Source organism: Manihot esculenta, chromosome 2, assembly GCF_001659605.2.
Source record: "Manihot esculenta cultivar AM560-2 chromosome 2, M.esculenta_v8, whole genome shotgun sequence".
Taxonomy (NCBI): domain Eukaryota; kingdom Viridiplantae; phylum Streptophyta; class Magnoliopsida; order Malpighiales; family Euphorbiaceae; genus Manihot; species Manihot esculenta.
The window spans coordinates 5,376,990-5,397,772 of NC_035162.2; the positions used below are offsets into that span (position 1 = coordinate 5,376,990).

General features: G+C 34.8%; 4 protein-coding genes across 8 annotated transcripts; 1 reads left to right on the plus strand and 3 right to left on the minus strand.

The window, feature by feature from the left end:
- The first annotated feature begins 1,500 nt into the window (after positions 1–1,500).
- On the plus strand, positions 1,501–3,365 carry LOC110609766 (peptide methionine sulfoxide reductase). Its single transcript, XM_021749560.2, has 5 exons — positions 1,501–1,663; positions 1,744–1,847; positions 1,936–2,061; positions 2,150–2,418; positions 3,045–3,365. The coding sequence occupies exons 1-5, from the start codon at positions 1,540–1,542 to the stop codon at positions 3,166–3,168; spliced, it is 747 nt and encodes a 248-aa protein (XP_021605252.1). The 5' UTR covers positions 1,501–1,539; the 3' UTR covers positions 3,169–3,365.
- A 1,532-nt stretch (positions 3,366–4,897) lies between these two features.
- On the minus strand, positions 4,898–16,079 carry LOC110609762 (LEAF RUST 10 DISEASE-RESISTANCE LOCUS RECEPTOR-LIKE PROTEIN KINASE-like 1.3). Of its 5 annotated transcripts, XR_006349978.1 has the most exons (6): positions 12,451–13,546; positions 9,082–9,114; positions 8,661–8,981; positions 7,671–8,566; positions 5,931–7,494; positions 4,898–5,153 (listed from the first exon to the last, which is right to left on the minus strand). XR_006349978.1 is itself a non-coding variant. In XM_021749553.2 (5 exons), exons 1-5 carry the CDS (start codon positions 13,319–13,321, stop codon positions 7,471–7,473), a joined length of 2,145 nt encoding a protein of 714 aa, XP_021605245.1. In that variant the 5' UTR covers positions 13,322–13,546; the 3' UTR covers positions 5,862–7,470. The 5 variants fall into 5 exon arrangements, 4 of the variants coding, with proteins under 4 accessions (XP_021605245.1, XP_021605244.1, XP_021605246.1 ...); XM_021749553.2 differs by lacking the exon at positions 4,898–5,153 and having other exon boundaries at positions 5,862–7,494; XM_021749552.2 differs by lacking the exons at positions 4,898–5,153; positions 5,931–7,494 and having other exon boundaries at positions 7,513–8,566; positions 12,451–13,569.
- LOC110609767 lies at positions 5,927–6,382 on the minus strand. The gene has a single exon (XM_043951516.1). The coding sequence runs from the start codon at positions 6,380–6,382 to the stop codon at positions 5,927–5,929; it is 456 nt and encodes a 151-aa protein (XP_043807451.1).
- Positions 16,080–17,576: 1,497 nt separating the features above from the next.
- On the minus strand, positions 17,577–19,406 carry LOC110609764 (putative glutamine amidotransferase GAT1_2.1). The gene is made up of 4 exons (XM_021749558.2): positions 19,227–19,406; positions 18,407–19,137; positions 18,092–18,298; positions 17,577–18,004 (listed from the first exon to the last, which is right to left on the minus strand). Exons 1-4 carry the CDS (start codon positions 19,312–19,314, stop codon positions 17,753–17,755), a joined length of 1,278 nt encoding a protein of 425 aa, XP_021605250.1. The 5' UTR covers positions 19,315–19,406; the 3' UTR covers positions 17,577–17,752.
- Between the last annotated feature and the right edge of the window lie 1,377 nt (positions 19,407–20,783).

The following is a 20,783-nucleotide window of genomic DNA, read 5'->3' on the forward strand; positions in this document are numbered from 1 at the left end:
AGTATTTTTTTATATGAATAATATTTGTAGTGTATAATAATTGGAAGATGTAAGTAGGTATTTTTATTAACGTTGGTGGTCCTGTGGGGTATAGGTGAGAACATATGGGCCATACCCATATGGGAGTTTCGTTTAGTGGATCTGTGGAGCAAGACTCAACAGTTCCTTATCTTTTATTATTATTTAATTTAATATAAATCTATTAAATGCTAATTTTAAAATTAACTTACGAGAGTATGAAAGAAAGTGATAGCCACATTCTGATTCTGATGCAAGAAATCCTCAAGAGGACCAATCATTCATTTGTAAATAGATTTTAAGACTGCAAAAAAAGCAAAAGTTTGATCACTTCTTAAGGAGAAAGTTCAGTTCACACTGTGATAAACGGTTTAACTAATGTTGAAATAATTTTGAAATGTCAATTTAATTAAAAGCACAAATAGGACAGTTTTTCTTCTAATTATTCAGTTAACAAAAAATTATTATTATTTTTTTAGAAAGGTACATTACAATTTCAATGCATGGGACTTTATAATAAAAGCAGAAAAAGCTTGAAGTGGGGTATGGAATGGAAGTGGAAGGAAATGGATAAAAGAGGGTGGGTCCCGCCCAAGCACATAGATCATTCATCACCAACTTTTCCATAATTGAGTTTGGTTAATTGATTCATGGTATAGAGTTGTAAACTAGGTTATTTGATTCATGCTGTAGGTTTTTCAATATATTATTTTTGGCCTTGGACTTTAGTCTTTAGGGTTTCTTTAATTATTTTGATTGGGTCTTGAATAGCCATAGCCAATAATATGTTTTGTATTGGGTTTGGAGCTTTTCATGTGCAGAATGAATCCTTTTATTTACCCTTAGAAAAGTGAGAGCCTTTGTTTTTTTGGTCTTTACAAATCAGTAAAGCAAAGCTTCAACTGAAAAGCATTTCTTTCTCTATAGTTTCCATAAATTTTCGTTAAACTTCCACTGGAAAAGCTATCTTTCTCTTTTTCAACTTTTCTTTTTGGTAATCATCTCTTCAGGCTTCGCTAATTAGACAATAAAAATAGACCTAAAAAATAAAACAAAATTCATTTAATGCTTTCCTTATTATTAAAATAATTTTAAAAATAAATTAATATGAAATATATTCTGCAAAAAAGCTATATTAAGGTTAAAGTTCTAATTAAATTTTATTTCCACATCAACAATTTATTGGTGGGTTTTTTTTCTTTCCCCAAAGATCATAATTCATTGCAGAAAAAATGCATGACCCACTAATAAAGATAGAAGATCCCCCTACGAATTATAGACTAAAAAGAGACCTGTGCTAGACAGACCAAAGCCTGAAAGAAAAGATCTCCAGGGCTGCCCAATCCTGAAGAGAAGTAGAGAGCCCAGTGGCCCAAAATATCAAACATATGGTTATTTTGAAAAATAGTATCTTTTTCACTTTTGCAAAACATGGAATAGGTCAACAAACTAATAAAGTCCCACATTTTATATTTTCTATATATTTCAGTTTGTATAAACCCAACTTTGAGTGTGAAAGCCATGAATGAATTGCTCTCTCAAGCCAAAGCCCAACAAATTCCTCATCATTTTCCACTTTCTGATGATACTCTAGCAGAAACTATTATTCAACCACACTTCCTAAGTGAAGCAGTATTTGCAGGAGGTACTTACTTCTTCTGTCTTCATCTTTCTCATATTCTACCTTTTCTTCTGATATCTATAATTAAAACATGGCCGTCGCAGGTAGTTTCTGGTATCTTGAAGCTGCTTTTGGTCGTGTTTATGGAGTCGTCAAAACAGCTACAGGTTACTGTGGAGGAACCTGGAAAAAACCCACGTACAGTGAGGTAATTAAACGAAAAATAAATCCTGTTATTGTTATTGTTTTTATTACAGAAACTAAATTCTCTTTGGGATATAAATATAATCACACAGGTTTGTGAAGGTAGAACTGGCCATACTGAAGCTGTAAAAGTCATATTTGATAACACAAGAGTCTCATACAGATTCTTGTGTGATATCTTCTGGGACTCCCATGATCCTACCAACAAGGATTATCTTGTAATGTTCTCCTCTTCTTGGAACTGTGCACACTTTCTTTTTTGGTTTTTTTTGTTTCTCATCGAAGATTATGTATTATTTGGTGCAGAATTTTTGTTTAAGCACGCACTACAGATCTGCCATCTTTTACTGCAATGAGGAAGAGAGGAAGCAGGCACAGCAGTCGAAGATCAGACGGCAGATGAAGCTGAACAAGAGAATCGTTACGAAAATTGTACCATTGGAATCCATTTTTTACTTTGCAGAAAACCAACATCAGAAATACTATTTGCAGAAGAGATATAGGGTGTGTGAAAGCCTGAGTCTCAGAAGCACAGAGCAGTTCGTAGAGTCAAACATGGCCTGCAAACTCAACGGGTAATATTCTGAACTGAAACATAATTAAAAAAAATTACGAGAATATCTTTGATTTGAAGAATTTCAAACAAGCTGATATACAGTATTGGAACTGCTCTTTATTAATTGTTATTTTTTTAATTAAAATATTAGGAGCATGATGCAGTCTGTGCATAAAATGGCTAATTTCTATTGTGGTCAGACTAAGGATGACGCCAGTGGACGACATTTTCTTGGTTTCAATTCTCTAACAAACGGCTAAGCTGGCATCATATCATTTAAGATATATTTAGAAATTGATCACCAGGTCTCCAATTAATCCTACTGTAGGAAAAATTATTATTTGTTTTCCTGATGAATTTTCTTGTCAAGCGTCTTGGTTTTTTTTTTTTTTTTTTTTTTAAAATCAGATATAATAATTGAAAAGTAACTCATGGTACGACCTGATTGCGATTAAAAAAAAGGGCCACTTCTCTTGATGGTGAATGCATAATTAATTATATTTCCAAATTATTAGTGACCAACCAATCAAAGAGATGGTAAGTTTTCCTAGTCAAGAGAATAAGTTAATGAAAAAACAAATTATTTGACGGGCAATGGCTTTGCGTGGTTTTTGGTATTCAATTTTTTTTTCCAAAAATTTGCAGGATTCTTGGTTTGGATGGGGAAATGATTGTTGATAAACTGACAGCCTTTTTAGAAACTAATGAGCTTCCAAAGCAAACCAAGTCAGCCTGTGCAGAAATAGTTGAGGATCTGAGTAAAAATTGATGAAGAGGAAGAAGTTTACACGTCCAATCATATACTCATAATATAATTTGTTGGCAAAGTTTATTATGATTTTGTGAGACACAGTATAATTGTGGAATATAAGGTTAATAATATATAAATATATGCTTGTAACTTCTGTTGATCAACAGAGAGATTTATGTTTCTAATCTTAAAAATAGCTACATGTCGTGTACTTCAACCCTGTGATCAGTGTACAAGACCCTTGCATGTTGCTTTATTTTAGTTGTTTTGTCCAAGTCCCAGTCGGAGCTTTCCAGTTTGAATTCAAATTTGAAACCTTAGCTTAATTAAGTTGTGCACCTAACATGAAAATAATTCTTATTTGTCAATAATTTCAAATGATGGTATTTATGCAAGAAGGGATAGAACTAACCCTTCATGAATTTTTGGTTCCCGAAAAGAAAAGTTGGGATTTTGGGTTTGGGCTGACAGTTTGAGCAAGAAACGTGGAATGGAGTCTTCAACAGTTCTGGGCTTTGATTAAAAGGGTTTTTCTTTTGCATACCGACTTCAGGCCTTCGGGCCGGCTTATAGTTGGTCATCTGAAATTTAATCTGTATTATTATAAAATTATTATTTTAAATAAACTATTACTATCAATATATTTTTTTCCACATCGAAAATTTCGTTTTGCTGAGATTTGACCAAGTATAAACTTTCTATAATGCATTACACCCTAAGGTTCAACATAACATATAAATATTTTAACTACATATGTAAATTTTAGATTAGTAGATAATCGTTTTATGTTCATGTCGAGTAATTCCTTTTCCTTTGATTTTGTCCGATCAACGACCACAACGTGCAGACCTTCATTTCTCTCAGAACAAAAATGTTCTAAACATTTCAACAGACACAAGTCTATTAAAACATGTGTAAATCATTTAAGTGAATCCAGCCACTGTCATTTAATCCATATTCTTAGAAATTTATAAAAAAAAAAAAAAAAAAAAAAGGAAAATGCATAGTGATTTTGGCATGCTTGCCTGCATTATGAATTTATTTAAGTTATTTTCATTTATTATATAGATCACAAGCTGACATAATTAATAGCATATTCAGCAAATATAAAAACTGGCTAGTGGAATGTTCGTAGGCCAGGGCAGGTTAGCAATCTAATGACCTTTGAATGTAAAACAAGCAAAGGAGAAGCTTTTTTAAGCTCATGCTTCAAAGCAACAAATGATCGATCTAAGGGCCAAGTGGACTTTCAATTACCCTTAAATACAGGAGGCCAGTTGCCAAAAAGAGCAACATACTTCCGAGTTCAATCTTTTCTTTTATATATATATATTAATGACATAGCAACATTATTGTCTTGCATTCTCAAAATAAAAATAAAAATAAGAACACGAACAAAAGCAAAAATTTGTTTTCGAGACAGACGAAGAAAAAAAAAACATTAAATTAAAACATAACAGTGGATTCTTAAAAAATGTTTTACTTTTGTCATTATTATAAGTTTGAACTCCTAACAGACTCCCTTCTAATCATTATCAATTGTCGGTGTGTATATATACACACACACACACATTGTAAACTCACATCAACCCTCATGAGCTGATTGTTGGCATCTTAATGCGTTATTAGATTAGTATTATACTAAAAACAGTGTACATATGTGTCATAGTATCAAAGATCATGATTTGAATGCTATGCTGCTGTAATTATTTATTGTTAACCCAAAAATTAAATCAAATCCACTTAATTCTCTACAACCCCAAATTCAAAGACTATGATTACAAATTAACTTTGTGTGAAATGATGAACATCATTTAAACCCCCAAAATTGGGAAATGTGGGAGTGCATTAATAATGACACAAAATGTATGTATACCCTCATTAAGATTTCAGGGTATTACAATAATTTAGAAGATATACACAAGAGATACACAGCATCCTTTGCCAACCCCATAAAATCCTCAACACAATCATGGAACATCCTGAGCATCGACACATGGAAGCTGCATTCAGACAGATTTTTATTAAAAAATTATTACTTCCCTCGTATCTGTGTCTTCTGTTTGTCCTCATCATCTATAGCACCTTAAATGCTTCTACCCCACCCAAAATTATTATATAGTATTTGTACACATATCTGAATCAAATAAATCCCATAATTTCATATCCCTATATTTTTCTAACAAAATGTGTTGAATTTTTTTTTTTTAAATTACTTTTTTCTTTCTGCCGTTTTCTCCCTAGCTACGACTAAGCCATTTGCAATATTTTTGTGCATCATCTTTTTCGTCGCAATTAATACAACACCTAAATTCAACTTTTTAATTCAACAATTTTGATATCGTTAATCCACTTAATTCTATTACAATGCTTTCTATTATTCTACAACCAGTAAAAAGCCTAAATCTCTTAATTAATATGATCTAGCCATAGGATTTTCAACCTTCCCTTAACAACCGCTACTGCTCCAAGGAAATTTAGCCCCCACGCTAATGTGCGCACTATCGACACTGCACCGACTATATCTGGCCGTTACGCTTAGGAGTTAGATGCTTATGCTAGCAAAGACCCTTAACACCTAAACAATTATTCACTTGGAATTTATAGAAACTTTTTTACATAAATTAAATGAACACGAATAAAATATTAACACCGAAAAAAGAAAAAGAGAGAGAGAGAGAGACTACTAAATTCTAAAATGCTTGACGGAATTAACAAAAATGGAAAATTATTTTATCAATTTATCCATAAAATTTTTTGGCAGATATTTCACTACTTACTCGGGGATGGTTACAAGCATCGGTCGCCAAGCTCTTCTGAGTAGCCTATATCTAAACGTACCAGATAGCGGTCTTAGCGAACTACCTCCAGCGCGCCGAGCAGCCAAACCTCCATCTCCACCGCCACCGCTGCCACCACCGGAAACCGGTAATAACTCTACTGCATCATCCGGATTATCCTTCTCTTTATCTTCAAACGGCGGAGATGACACGAACAAGTCCTTCAATTTCCTCCTAACTCTCTTCTTCTCTGGAGGACCCTTCTGGAGTTCAGACTGGTCATCACCTCGGGGAATCCGGCGGCGTTGGTGTTCAGCAGAGCGGGAGAGAAGCATGCGGAGTGTCTTGCGGCGGCGGAGGTGGATGACGGGGCTAGTTGTGGGACTTTGCGTAGGGCTTCCGGTTACTGCACATTGAGTGGCGAGAAGCTTGAATTTGTGAAGAGTTGTCATTGAATCTGTGAATTCAGAGTGTGATTAGCAGAGGAAGTGAGATCTGAGAGAGATTAACGAAATGCCCATCTGATTCTGATTTGGAAATTGTAAATTTTGATTGGAAAATAAAAGGCAGCGACTGGGGAATAAAAGCGGGTTTGGAATATTGAAGGATGGGTCTCTGTGATGTTTTGTGTCTTTTCGGATGGGTCTTGGGAGTTCTTATTGGGTGGTTCACACGTGGCACAGTGTGGGGAATTTGTAACTTTTGCCGAATAAGCCCATCAAAGTATTGAAAATCAAATTTGTGTTTGCTTTAAGGATAATTATAAACAAAATTTGTTTAAGCTTTAGTACCGCTTTAATTAATAATAAAAATTTGCAATCCTTCTTATTAATAATATTTGCTTGTAGGCATTCAAAATGCTGCAAGTGTAGTAAAAAAATTATTTACATTACATTCAATTTCATATATGTTCCCACTTTTAAAGCCCTTGCCATCAATGGTCCAACCTCGTTAGAACAATTCCATATTAGAGATGTGTGCTGTTAGCCTTCTTAGTCAATGTCTATTTTGCATTGCCCTAGTCTCAAGAGGCGGCAGCGGCCATGCAGAAACTTCTTTCAACAGCTTACACCATGTTTGGCTAAGGAAAATAAATGGGAGGAAAACATAATTTTATTTTCTACTTACTTTTATTTGGATGAGCGGAAAACAAATAGGGAAAATATTGTAAAGTACAGAATCATATCAATCGACGGACAGGTATGAGAATGTAACAGAATCTTCCTGACATCAAGCTACAAATTCGATAAAATTAGTTAATCACATTTATATACAGATTCAAAAACTTGTGGGCTCAAAAAAGAAGAAAAAAAAAATATCATACACCTCCCAAATGCTGCATCCCAGACAAGCAAGAAGGACGGGTTCCCATGACTCAGGAATATTGGTGCCTTGTAGAGCTATTTATTGAGGAAAAGAGCAAATGTGGTTGAAGACTAGGCTGAAAGTTATATGAGCAATGCTCTGGATATCACAAAACTTGAATCCCATTTACCAGAATTACTTAAAAATACAGCGTCCTAGCCCGCCAGAACTCAGGTCACAGTGTTCTCATCATCTTCCCCTGTTACAAAACATACATAAAAGGCAAAAATTTTAGTATGTCTTCCACCTGTTTCAACTTTCAAGTGCAAATGACTTCTCTGCGTCTAAAAAATGTAAATTATCTTCAAAAACATGGAAGATATATAAAATCAAGCACTAGAAGGAAGTATTAGTAGTAGTAATAGAGCAGCTAACCCATTTGTCAGTCATCTCAATTGAGTCTGGAGAAAATGGAGGGACATGATTCAAAAGCCCAACATCATCCTCCTTAATATCAAGAACCTCTGATTTCTCTGATTCGTAAGTTTCTTTCTCAATTTTTTTGAGTGCCTCTAAGACTTCTCTCATAGTTGGCCTCATATCTCTCTCCTGTTGCAAGCATCGGAAAGCCAATTCTGCAACTGAAGTTGCCATCTTCCTCACTGCATAATCCTTTTTGAACCCAAGACACGGATCTACTAACTCATTTATTGCATGATTTTGGATTTTGTTGACTGCCATGTTGGCCAAATTAATGTCAAACTTCTGTCTATTGGTGTCCACTGCCGGTAATGATGATATCAGCTCGATCAGCACCACACCAAAGCTGTAAACGTCACTTTTGTCTGTGAGTTGATAGCACTGATAATACTCTGGATCGACATAGCCAGGTGTGCCTTGTGGAGCAGTTGAGATATGGCTTACATCATTAGGGAACAGCCGTGACAATCCGAAATCAGCCACTTTCACACGGAAGTTGTTGTCTAGCAGAATATTGTTGGTTTTGACATCACGGTGTATGACATCTGAAGCATGGAGATAAGCAAGAGCATCGGCTGTCTCTATGGCAATGCTCAACCGAACAGGCCAACTGAGCAAACCAGACTTGGACTGTTTTCCATGAAGATGATCAGCAACAGTTCCATTAGGTACATACTCATAAACAAGGATCAGCTCTTGGCTGCGTTTTGAAGTACATCCATAGAGTGCCACAAGGCTCTTGTGTCGTAAACGAGTTAGGATCTCAATTTCATTCATGAACTGCTCAGCACGCTTCATGTTGTTCTCAAAGAGGCGCTTGACAGCGACCACACGCCCATCCTTGAGAATACCTGATCAATAAAAAATTAGAACAGTTGAGAAAAAGGGAGACAATGCATTTTATGTAGCTAACTACATAGCACAAAATCATTTTCATCTTCTAACCGTAGTAAACAGTGCCAAAGCCCCCATCTCCTAGTTCCTTGGAAGGATCGAAATTGTCCGTGGCTTCCACAAGTTCCTCATAGCTGAATACCTGAGTTCCAAAGTAGGTACTTCCCTTTTCAAGGTCAGACTTTGAGGAGGGATAAGAAGGGGTGGTTTGAGAGAAATTAATTGTGGAAGCAGGGTGGCCTTTGCTTGCTGGAGCTGTAGGCAGGTCTCCACTCTGTGTTTGGGTAGCAATTCTTTTCCTGCGTTGTATGATGAGCAAGAACCAACACCCCAAACCAATGCCAACAGCTGCTGCACCTGCTATGCCAAGTCCTGGAAATAGAAGATAACAAAAGGATTGCTCAGATATTGTTTCTGCATTACTGGCATTCACGAGAAAGTAAATTGCATTGGCAGCTGTACATAATTATACCTACTCCAAGTCCAACTTTGCTAGATTTTCCCCCTGCAACGATTTAAAAAAAAAGAGAGAAAAATCAGTTAAGACATCAACAACCACATTGAAACAGATTTTCTATAAGGAACTAACTTGTCTGCAAACATGTTTAATGCAAATTAATCAGTGAAGATATCAGATTATAGACACAAGGGAAATTTTAGAATCAACAAGGAATTGAATAAAAAAACAAAGGTCTAATTTAAATCTCCCATTAATATATGTTGCAGTGGCTCATCTATAGCATATTTCAACCTCCAATATCTGGGTAAAATGGTATAGATAAACCTCAACTTTTCTTTTTCCCTAGTCACTAAATTATACAATTATCTTGTGTCCATCCCAAATGAACTTTTGGGGCAATTCTTTTGCGAAGCTCAAATGGGATGTGAAGTTAGCAACATCCCATGAACCTGATTCTCTGTCCTAACAAGATCGGAGCTGTCAGGAGCAGAGTGAACATATGACCTAAGAAGATGAAGCCTAGATAATTCAAAGAAGAGTTACTAGTGAAGATTAAGAGGGAAGCAGACAACTGCTTCAAAAATTATGGAGCCAACTAGGAAATTAAGGAGACAATACCTTGCAACTTTAAGTTCAGTGAAAAGCTTCCTACCGAAAAAAAGTTCAGTGAAAAGCCAATTGGTTTCATTTTTTTACCTGGGCAAAGCCGATCACCGCAAATGCAAAGGAAATTTTCCGAGCTTGAATCAAACCCACAAAACCCACCCTTGAGATAACACTTATCACAATCACCAGCATAAGGATTGCTATAACTCACATTAAACCCCTTCCTCAGAACCTCCCCAAGTAAGGATCTATTTCCCTGAATAACATGGACTAAACTATCAAGAATTGGCACCGTCATAGTAACACTGCAATCAAATATGCTCAAAACGGGATCACTAGGAACTGGACCTATCAAGTAATACGCGTCTTTCTTGCCGTTCATTTCACAAGTGAATAAGTTATCAGGCTTAATTGGCATGACAGAATCGTTGCACCCGTAAAACAGAGAAAGGATTTGATTGTCAGAGCCAAGACTGAAGTGGGTGTGATTGAAAGTTGTGTTAGCTGATTGCTGAGTACATGTAGAGTTGTAGAGGTCTGACCGCGACAGGATCATAGTACGGGTGATTTGGTCGAGTTGGATGACTCTGTAACTCAGCGAGTTAACGGTTAAAAGAGTGATGGAATCGTCTGTACAAGCAAGTTGGAAGCCAGGCAAGCCGCAAGAGGCAGGACGTGGGCCGCCAGAGAAAGGGAAGTAGACGTCTTTGATATTTCCACAATAGAAGGACTGCTCACAGCTGGAAAGAGTATCATTGGATGGTAACGACGTCGCAAAATCGGCGTAGACAATGAAGACGATGATAATGAAGGTGAGGGTGGTGGTGATGAGGTGGTGCATTGGTGGTGGAGAAGGAGAAGAAACGAGAGTTGGTGTGAAGAGGCAAAAATATGATAGTGGACAGATGGTGGGGTGGTTAGAGGCTTGAGCTTGGACTGGTAACAACTGCCTTTGGTTGACTTGGACCTCAGGTTCTCATAGATGGAGGGTGTTGGCTGGAAATTGGCGAACCCATGTAACAACACTGGTGGCTTTGGGTCCATATGGCTCTACTTTAGTCCATTGATCCTTTTGTTTTCCCTGCTTATTTGGGTTTGGTTATTTAAATAATGCATGGGGAAGGGTAGGGTACAAGGTCATCATCAATTTCTTCAACCTAGAAGGAATAAAAATTTAGGGATTTTTTTTTTAATATCATGAGTTGGCATATACAAGTGTCCATGGCCCGGGGATTGTTGAAATTTGTTGTGTTTGGATACCCAATATATAGACTTTTCCACACCCACTGTAACCTACTCAATAAAATTTATACAACTCAATACCTCATATGATAAAATTTCCACTGCGTTAGCATTCCATATAATATTTCTCTCTTTTTTTAAAAAAAAAAAATCTGATAAAAGTTGAGATAGAGGAACTGTCTTTTATTTTTATATATCACAAGATAAATACTTAACCATTAAATTTAAATAAAATGCCAGACTGACAAAAAATAAATCTATTATTTATGCAAGTAATAGGAAGGAAAGAGTCTTTAAGTGACATGAAAGTAAAAGCTTTGCTATGTGCTGTGTTCATTGAAATGGTCGTTTGCTGTGCTAATGTATCAAATTTATAAGCTAGAGTTCATGTCATGTTCAGCCCAACAGCTGAAGTATGTATTGGTTGATATTTTTCATGGAAGCGAAAGCAAAATATTTTTTCAGTAAAAAAAATTAAACAAGTTATAAGAAAAATATTTTTTTCTTTTCAAAATATAAAATCTCTATTAAATTCTAAAAATTTTATCAATACCATTAAATTTTTTTAATAACGTTCCGTGGGAAATGAATTTTTTCAAAAGACAATAAAATTGATTAGGTCAAAAAACAATATATTCAAATAAAGCATGCTATTACTGAATCATCAGCAATTTTTGAAAATAGTGCTATTTATATTAATTTAGAAAACACATCATTATCATTTATGTCTTCTGATAAAAAAGTTAAGTTAATATAATTAAATTATCCGAAAAGAAAAGTTAGAAGGCAATACCTAACCAGACAAACTAATTTTGTATTCCCACTCTGATTATTAAATTTGTGAAGATATAACCACTACATACAAGAACAAATTACTAGTTAAGGAGAATAAAATGTTGGAGGATTCTATTAAAAAAACTTCTACAAAAAAAGAAAATGGGCAATTTTTTTAATAAATAGTCTAATTAATAAAGGAATAGCATACACTTCTAACATTTTTTTACTGCATATTTATATATATACACCACATTAGAATTTAAACTTGTTGTTAAACTAAAATCACTGGTCAATGAGACACTGTTTTAAATTAAAACCCAAGAAGGAAAATTTTCAGCTACAAAATTCTAAGTTACGATTGTTCCTGATGATCAAAAGGATGCCAAATTCTGTTTGTTTATTCAAACAGAATTTCTTTTCCTCGCTAGAATTGAATGGGTCAAATGCCAAACAGTTTTTATCTGACTTGACAGAATGAAAAAGGTCCAAAATAATTGGTACACCTTTGAATAATGCCTAATGTCTTGCCATGTCTGACAAGTAATTATAATTAATTATTTAATCAAACGAATGGTTCAAGCTAACTTTCATTGCAATTCTGGGTGGGTGGATGAAAGAGCACCATACCCAGGTCAAGGATGCCACGCTTACCCGGCAACCAGTTCAAGGTTAGAACCTAGTAGGGAAGAATGGTTCTAGATGGGTTCATGAGCAGCCGCTTTATCCACTTAAAAGGAAAAAGAAAAGAAGACATACCTGATGATTCAGATGGATTATTTGTTGTAGATTCTCTACAACTAAACTGATCAGCAGGCTGATCAGTGCAATAACAAGCAAATGAATTAGTAGTTGTGTTGTAACCACATGTCCCACCGGAAAGTGTACACGTCTCGCAAACGGGATTGTTTGCTTCCCACTGTAATCCGAAACCTTTCTCCAGAGCTATAACCAAATTCTCCTCGGTTATATTATTCTCTAAAGTCTCAACAGCTGATTGAGTTGCTGGAACGATAACACTATTGTTGCACGACCCCAATAAATTGATTATTGTAGAATTACTCAAGTCAATGTTCCTTGTCGAGTAAAAACCTTTGCTACTGCTGCCATTTAAGTCACAAGTAAACTGAGTGGAAATCCATGGAATGGTAGTTGGGGTAAAAGACGTGGAGCAACCATAGTATAAAGTTATATTCCGAATATCATCCGAAGCATAGCTGAAATGGACGAAGTCCAAAGTGGTGTTGATGAGGAGGTTAGGACAGATGTCTCCTATATAATCTTTTCTAGCAACCTTAAGATACTTTGCCTGGCTATCGATTTCAAGAACTTGGTAAGTTAAATTCTTGATGGTGATCTCGGCAGCTTGCTCAGTGCAATTAAGCAAGAAGTTGGGGTTGCCACAATAATCGGGTCGGTTCGAACCCCAGAAAGGATAGCCAATGTTTGTAATATTTCCGCACCGAAATGTTGTGCTGCAGTTTTGATATTGCGCATCACTAGCAAGCACAGACGGAGGAGGGCAGAGGAAGACTATAGTAATGATGAAAATCAAAGACAAGGTAAGGAAGAAATGGGGTTTCATTTGCAGAGAAAGAGGGAGAGTGACGAGAGAAAAAGGAGAGAGCATTTGGAGGTAGCTTACATATAACGGAAGAGGAAGGATAACTAATTTGACAAAATAACAATAATATAATGGCAGAAGGGCTGCAAATTCACATGTAAAATAATGAAGTCGGCTGCATTTGACCAAGCTAATTAAGGTTGTGAAATTAGTCAAGGAACCTTCTATTGGAAAGACTGAAATGGCGGTCAAAACCAATTCAGTTGATACACAAATTGGAAATAATAGTTGTGCTGGTGACTAGTCACCTTATTTGTAACCTTTTGTCGTAGGAATAATCAAAAGTTAGCTACAGAACTCGACCGCTACGCGGAAGCTATGGCGCATTGAGCTTCTTGAAGTCAATAGAAAAAACACACACATTTTAGAAAATTAATAAAGTGATAAATTAAAATTAAAATTAATAAAGTGATAAATTAATAAAGCGAACAATCAAAGCCTTCAAACTTATGAGACATATTTATATATATATATATTTTTTATTTCAAATTATAAATCACTCTATTTTTTAATATATTAATTTATTCATTAACTTTTTAATATATTCCGCTTATATGAAATGAAAAATAAAATTTATTAATTTTAAAAATTAGTGATATGTAATTAAAAAAGATTATAAAATTATTAAATATATATAAATAATAAATAAATAAATTTATTTTTGTGGGATTGGAAGGAGTAATATGTTTACGACTCCTACCCAAGGCAATTAACAAAAACCTCTACGTTATCAGAACTCATACACTATATGTTCTACCCGTGCAAGTAATAACTTTTATTTGTTGTCAAAAGCTTTGGCAGGTAGAAGGTAACATAAAAAAATGATATAATTAATATTCAAGTTAAGAATTATTATATGTAATATAATTTTATATTAATATTATTATCAGTTTAATGCTAATATTATATGGGTAAGTACCCATCCAAATTTCAAGTTCCGAAGGTATTTGACGAATTGCCTGCCTCTGTCTATATAAGCATGACAAATATTTTAGTTAAAAAAATAATAATAAACGAGCACTAAAATGAAGTTGTGTAGGGTTGAAGTAATTCATAAACCGTCACATTGGCAAACCTTGAGTTAGAAGGGAAAAGTAGGCCTTTTCATGGTGCGAAAGTGACAAGTATTTGCAAAACCTAATGCCAAATTGATCACTAGTACTTGTAGAGGAAAGGTATCCCATTGCAGTCAGGTGTTGATCAGCTTGTAGCAAATGAATGAGACATTGGCTTTAGCTACAAGGCACATAACAGGCCTGGAAGAACTTGACGTCGCAGTGGGTCGATCATTGTAAAAAAAAAAACAAATTCATTTGTAGTCCTAATGAATCCATAAACTCCAACCAGAATGAATGTAATTTATTGTTCTCTAAGGTCCCACCCTTTCTTTCCGGAATGCAACTTTTATAAGGAGTCCATGTTCTATCTGCTAGCTAGTTTAAACATGTTATTTGACCTTTGCTATAGGTGTTAATTAATGAGTTGAAGGGTATTGGCAGTGGATAATTTTCCTAGTCAACAACAAGGAAAACGCTTGGCTTTGCCCAAGTTAGCACCAAACCAGAAACAAGTTTTTCTCTGGTGTGCTACACATTTGACAAAACGAGCTACCAAAATTTCTTATGACTAGTTGGTGTGATAGCGACCTCATTGAAAACAATTTAACAACTATCATTTAGCAATGGAGGGGTGACCGTTGCTTCTGCCTAAATATAAATATGCGTCATTAATTTGGTCTAGTTCCGCAGTCTGAATCTCCGCAATAGTCTCAATAAAATAAAAGCAAATAAAGAAAACTATAAATAAACTGGTGAAGTGTGAACATCAATCAAGCAGCCATTTTTTGAGTTGTATTATACATACCTGGAGTGGCAAGAACGCCGTCCGGTGAAGAAGGGCATGTTTTTGTCGCTATAAGTTGATCGGGGCAATAGCAAGTTGTTTCATTAGATAGCAAGTAACCACAAACTCCCTGGGATCTGATGCAATTGGAGCATGCAGTGTCATCCACTTTCCATTTCACCTGGAATCCTTGTTTTAAGCTTTCTTCCAAAATTGACAAATTGATCACTGCAGATGTCAATACCATTTCAGAAACCGGCACAACGATGCTGCGATAACATAATCCAGGCCCAACGGCATCCGTTACGGCATAACCGTTTTGAGACCCTGTCCCTGTCCCAGTTACGAGGCAAGTGAATAGTGCTGGGACTCCTAAAAGAGCAGGAATCGTGCAACCATAAATAATTGTCAGATTCTTGTAACCAGGAGCATACTCTAAAAGCTGAGGATCAAGCGTGGTGTTCATGAACTGTGGTTTACAGATTCCATCTGTGTAATCCTGTCTTGCTATCCTCAGACTTTGACCATTCTCGTCGATTTCGAGAACACGGTACACTACACCATTGATCTGTATTGTGGGGTTATCATTCTCACACTTAAGCTCCAAGCCAGGATTTCCACAGAAATCTGGTCTTTCATTTCCCCAGAAAGGAAAATCAGCGGTGATATTTCCGCACACGAACTGAGCAGTACTGCAGGAAGCGTAGAACTCAGAGTTGCTCAAACACCAGGGTATTGAAAGGGAAAAGAAGAGCAGGGAAACTGAAAACAAAAGAGAAGGAGAGAATGGGAAAGGTGAAGAATTCATTTCAGGCCTGAAATGGAGATAACAGAGATGAGTGAGCTAAAGTCTGGTTGCTTCAACTTTCAGGATATATAGAAAGAGCACAGTATTTTATTGGGCATTAAAACGTACGTTGATAAAGATTGATAGAAAATATATTTGAAGCTTGAGATCACCGAATGCTTCGTTGACTACAAATACCTGTAACCATATTTTTTCGCCAAACTTTAACCCTTGAAGGAAATGGAGAACTTAAAGATAAAAGGAAAAGAACTTAAATTTTCTAATTTTTTTTTATTTGAACAACAAATAAAAATAAAAATAAAAAGAAAAGAGAAAAATGAGGGGAAAGAGAGAAATGGAAGAAAATTGAGATAGTTATATATTATTCATATTACAATTACTTACAAACATAAGAACAAAATTACAACTCACAACAATTAAATAATTATATTATGAGAGAAATTTTATTTCTCCATTAATTATAGCAAAGTATTCAAACAGTAGAAAATAAATTTAATTTCTCTTATATCCCAAAAAATTCTACACTTTTAATTTATTGTAATTATACTATATATATATATATGGGAAAATTTTAATTAATATAAAAATATAATATATATATATATATATATATATATATATTTCCGATTCAATATAAGCTAAATGGTGTGTGCATGTCCAATTATAAAATTTTATGACAGAAAATAATCCATTCACTTTTATTATAAAAATATAATTAAAAATGATCAAAATAACTTTTTAATACACTTTTCTTTTCATTTAAAATAATTAATAAATTAAGCTAACTATATATATATTCTTCTTAATCTTTATTCATAGTCGATGTGGGAATTCTTTCCCACCAAGCTATGCTGGGCTTTATATAAAAATAGCACAAACGATTGTCTTTCTCCAAAAAAGGTTCCCTCAACTCTCTCGAAAACGAGCTGATCGAGTAATCTCAGGAGAAATTATGCCCAAAACCAATGTAAACCTAGCACTTTAGAATTTGCATGTTTTATAGAATTTATGAAAACGATTGCCTAGAAGGTCCTCCACATCCTATGGTGTTGGTTAAATTAAATGTTCATAGTTAAATAAGCACTAAATATTTATAAACTAATTTTAAATATTCTCTAATTTTTTAGCTATAAGAAATAATAAAATAGCTTGTACATTAAAAAAACATTATGAAGGTTTTTTTCTTTTTTGGGATTGAAAAAGTTTGTGGGGTTAATTGTTCAACCTTTACTCAATCGTTATATAATTGTTTTCCTTCTTAATTAATAAAAACAGCATTTTCTATCAAAACGATTCTTAAATAAATTACTCTTGCTCCTATTATTAATTAGGGGTTGATTCTTTTATTATTGAACATGATAATCATGCTTCTATAATTTTAACTATTAATTATTTATTAAGATTTATTTTTGGTATTTAATCTACACTTAAATTAATAATTATAATTTTAAAAGAGTTCAACTGCTCATAAAATAGAATGTGAAGATAATATGTATATATGAGTAGGTGGATAAGCTATCCTAAAAAAATATTCTTAATTGATTTACGTGGATCCTATCCCATATCGATAAATTAAAAATTAAATAATTTAATTAATTATTTTGAGCCATGTAATTAACAAGCTTTCATAATTATAAACACTGATGTCTTGCTCATATTGAGCACAGGAGAAGGAAGCAGGGACGAGAAGATGTTTTACACATCATCATCCATATCATGTGAAAAGAAATGGAATCCCAGGGGACTCCTGTGACCTGTGATGTGATGAATATCTGAAAAGGGACACATCAAGAAGCAATCTCACTGACAAAGCCATTTAGCTTTCTTTCCAGGACTTCAGAGCAAATCTGGCCCATCATATGGTAGAAAGACAAGAGATCTGATAATTTCTCAACCGACATTTTTCCCATCGCATTTTTTGCTTGTTTTTCACTTTCCTCATTCAACTTTAATCTCTCAATGTAGGATCCACCATTCCTCACTGTTGCTCCTATCTGCTTTAGCCTGTTCTCTTGTTGGAAGCTGAAGGCTGTGTTGGACTGCAATGATCAATTAATAAATTAAGGGACACGTTTTATTATATACGCATAGAGAGAGAGAGAACTTCATCGAATTAATTTATATACCTCCAGAAACTCTGCTCCAGCTTTCAGCTCTGATTCTTTTGACGGGTGCAGCTCTTGTCCAGTAGCGTACATATTTCTTGCAAGTGAGAAACTCCGCAGAATAACTTTTCTTTTATTCTCCATTTCTTGATTTAACTTTATAGGCTTTGGCACTGATGCACTGCTGTTAAGCTTCTTCTGATAGGCAATTACCGCCTTCACAAATTCCTGCATATATATATATATTCATGTTACCCCCAAAACCATTGTCGACTAATTAATATTACATTAATTTATTAAATCATGTCATATATACAAAAACATCGAATTGGATACCTGATAAGCCTTTGGGCATCCTGGATAATCAAATTGATCAGTGTCAGGCTGCCTCATGCGCTCCGGATGAAATTGGAGTCCCATTATGAACTTACCCTCTTCAGGATTATAGGCATCTGGATCATAAAACCCTTCAATCAATCCATCAGGTGCATATGCCATAGGCACAAATCTCTTGGCCAACCTCTTGACGCCTTGGTGGTGGTAACTATTAACGGAAATCTCCATTTTACCCTCTTCCAGAGAATCCTTGAACCAGTGGTGCAGAGGGCTGCTCTCAACTACCTTAACCACGTGTCTGTGCCCATCGTAATTATCATAATCAATGTGCTTCACTCGTTGGGACTCCAAGCACTTGTTTGATATCTCCTTTTCTATATCCACATAAAGGGTACCCCCGCATGCAACATTTAGGACCTGTGAACCCCTGCAAATTCCCAAGTAAGGGATGTTTCGTTCCAGGCAAAGTTTAGCAAGCCTTAATTCGATTGAATCCTTCTCTTTGTCAATAGCTGTATCGCTTGCGTGCAGCCTCCTGATTTCTTCCAACTCTTCTGGTGAAAGATCAGTTGATTCAGCTTCATACAGAGATGGATCAATATCTTCTCCTTCACAAAGAAGAACACCATGGATCGGCTCGAAACTGTCCAGCAACATATGCACCCCATTAACACGCGGCACGATGACTGGTACGGCACCATAGCCTACTATAAGATCAAGATGATATTCACCTGAAAGTTTATACAGAGAATTCATAATGGTTATTTACTGTACGTTTAAATACAGAAAAGGGAGATTTCAAAATGGAAAATCAACCTACCCACAAAATCTACGAACTTGTTCTTGCGAACGCTACGTCTAGAGACGATAAGGACACGAGGGAGGATGACAGAGAGATCGGAAGCCATGAAAGTGAAGAAAGTAAAAGATGGATCTATGGAGGATGGAGAATTACTTGAGTAGAGATGGATCCAAGCCTAATGAGTTATTTTGCATTAATCTTTTCTGTCGCTATTTATACGCTACAAATAGAGGAAGATAAAGCTCACAAGCTGTCTATGCTCTAGAAAGAGGGGGGGGTGAGACACGTGCATAAAGTCCAGTCCTGGCGCCGCGTAGATTTCATATTTCCAATAACTAGGGTTTAGTAGACACGATTAAACATTTCATAAAAGGCTTTTCTTTTTCTTTTTTAGGAGAAATTTCATAAAAATTAGTTAGTGGTTTTAATACATACCTATCATCTCCTAATCATAACCCCAAAAAAAGAAAGTATTGGTAGCTATATGATCACATCAGCATGCATATTTATCTTATTCAGTATGAGTTAGTTTCCCTTCTAATTTTAGATTTACTAATTTTTAATTTAATTAATTTCTAATTTATTAATTATATTTTTTAATTAATTATATATATATATATAATTTATAGTAGTATTATAGAGAGAGAGTACTCAATTTGAAATGTTAGCTTTAAAATAACAACGTATGCGCTTACGATAAGCCACACCGGTGGGTGATTAGATCAAGCAATTAAGGAGAGGATGTTATATTGACAGTGAAAAATTAGGGTAATATTCATAGGAATTTTGGCGGCGTGCTATTACACATTTATCGTATGATTAGAGTGAGAGATGACAGGGAAAAAAAAAAAAGTAAAATTGGATTACAGCTAAATAATAGCTTGGAAATTAAGTAATAAAAAGAGATTAGTGAGCAAAGTGTTAATCTCGTGGAGGCATATCTAAGACGGGTCAATGCTGAGGAGGAGATGACTTGGGAATGCTTTAATTTGGATCACTAATGACGTGGCTCAGTTAGCCAGTGCTCTACTTGGTGGCGCAGTTGTCCACTTTTTCCAGACTATTCCGGTGAGCCCAGCTAGGATTACAAATGGAATCATTTCTCTGTTTTATAAATAATGAATGCACTGCCATTAGCCGACACAATTGAACTACCTGCTTTTAAAATTATGAATAAATTATTTCATCCATTTTTGGGTAGTACTCGAATTCAAAAAAAAGAAACAGGATATGGTTTCCCTATGAATCTTTGAAAGAAAATTAATTAATACAGAAAAATAAATGATGATTTGAGGAATGAAATCATCCAACGCTCAAAAAAGTTAATAAATATTAAAATACTAATAAAATTAATAATTTTATTTGTAATTTTACTAATTATTCTTATTTTATTTTTAATTAAATATGCAAATTTTGAGTTTATTAAATTGATTTTTTATTGAATTATGAAATAAAAATATTAAATAAATAAATTTAGTTTATCCATTAATGAGTTGAGCACAAACAATAGCCTTTTATATAGAGAATAACCAAACAAACAAATAATTTCAACTATAAAATCAATCTTATTAAAAT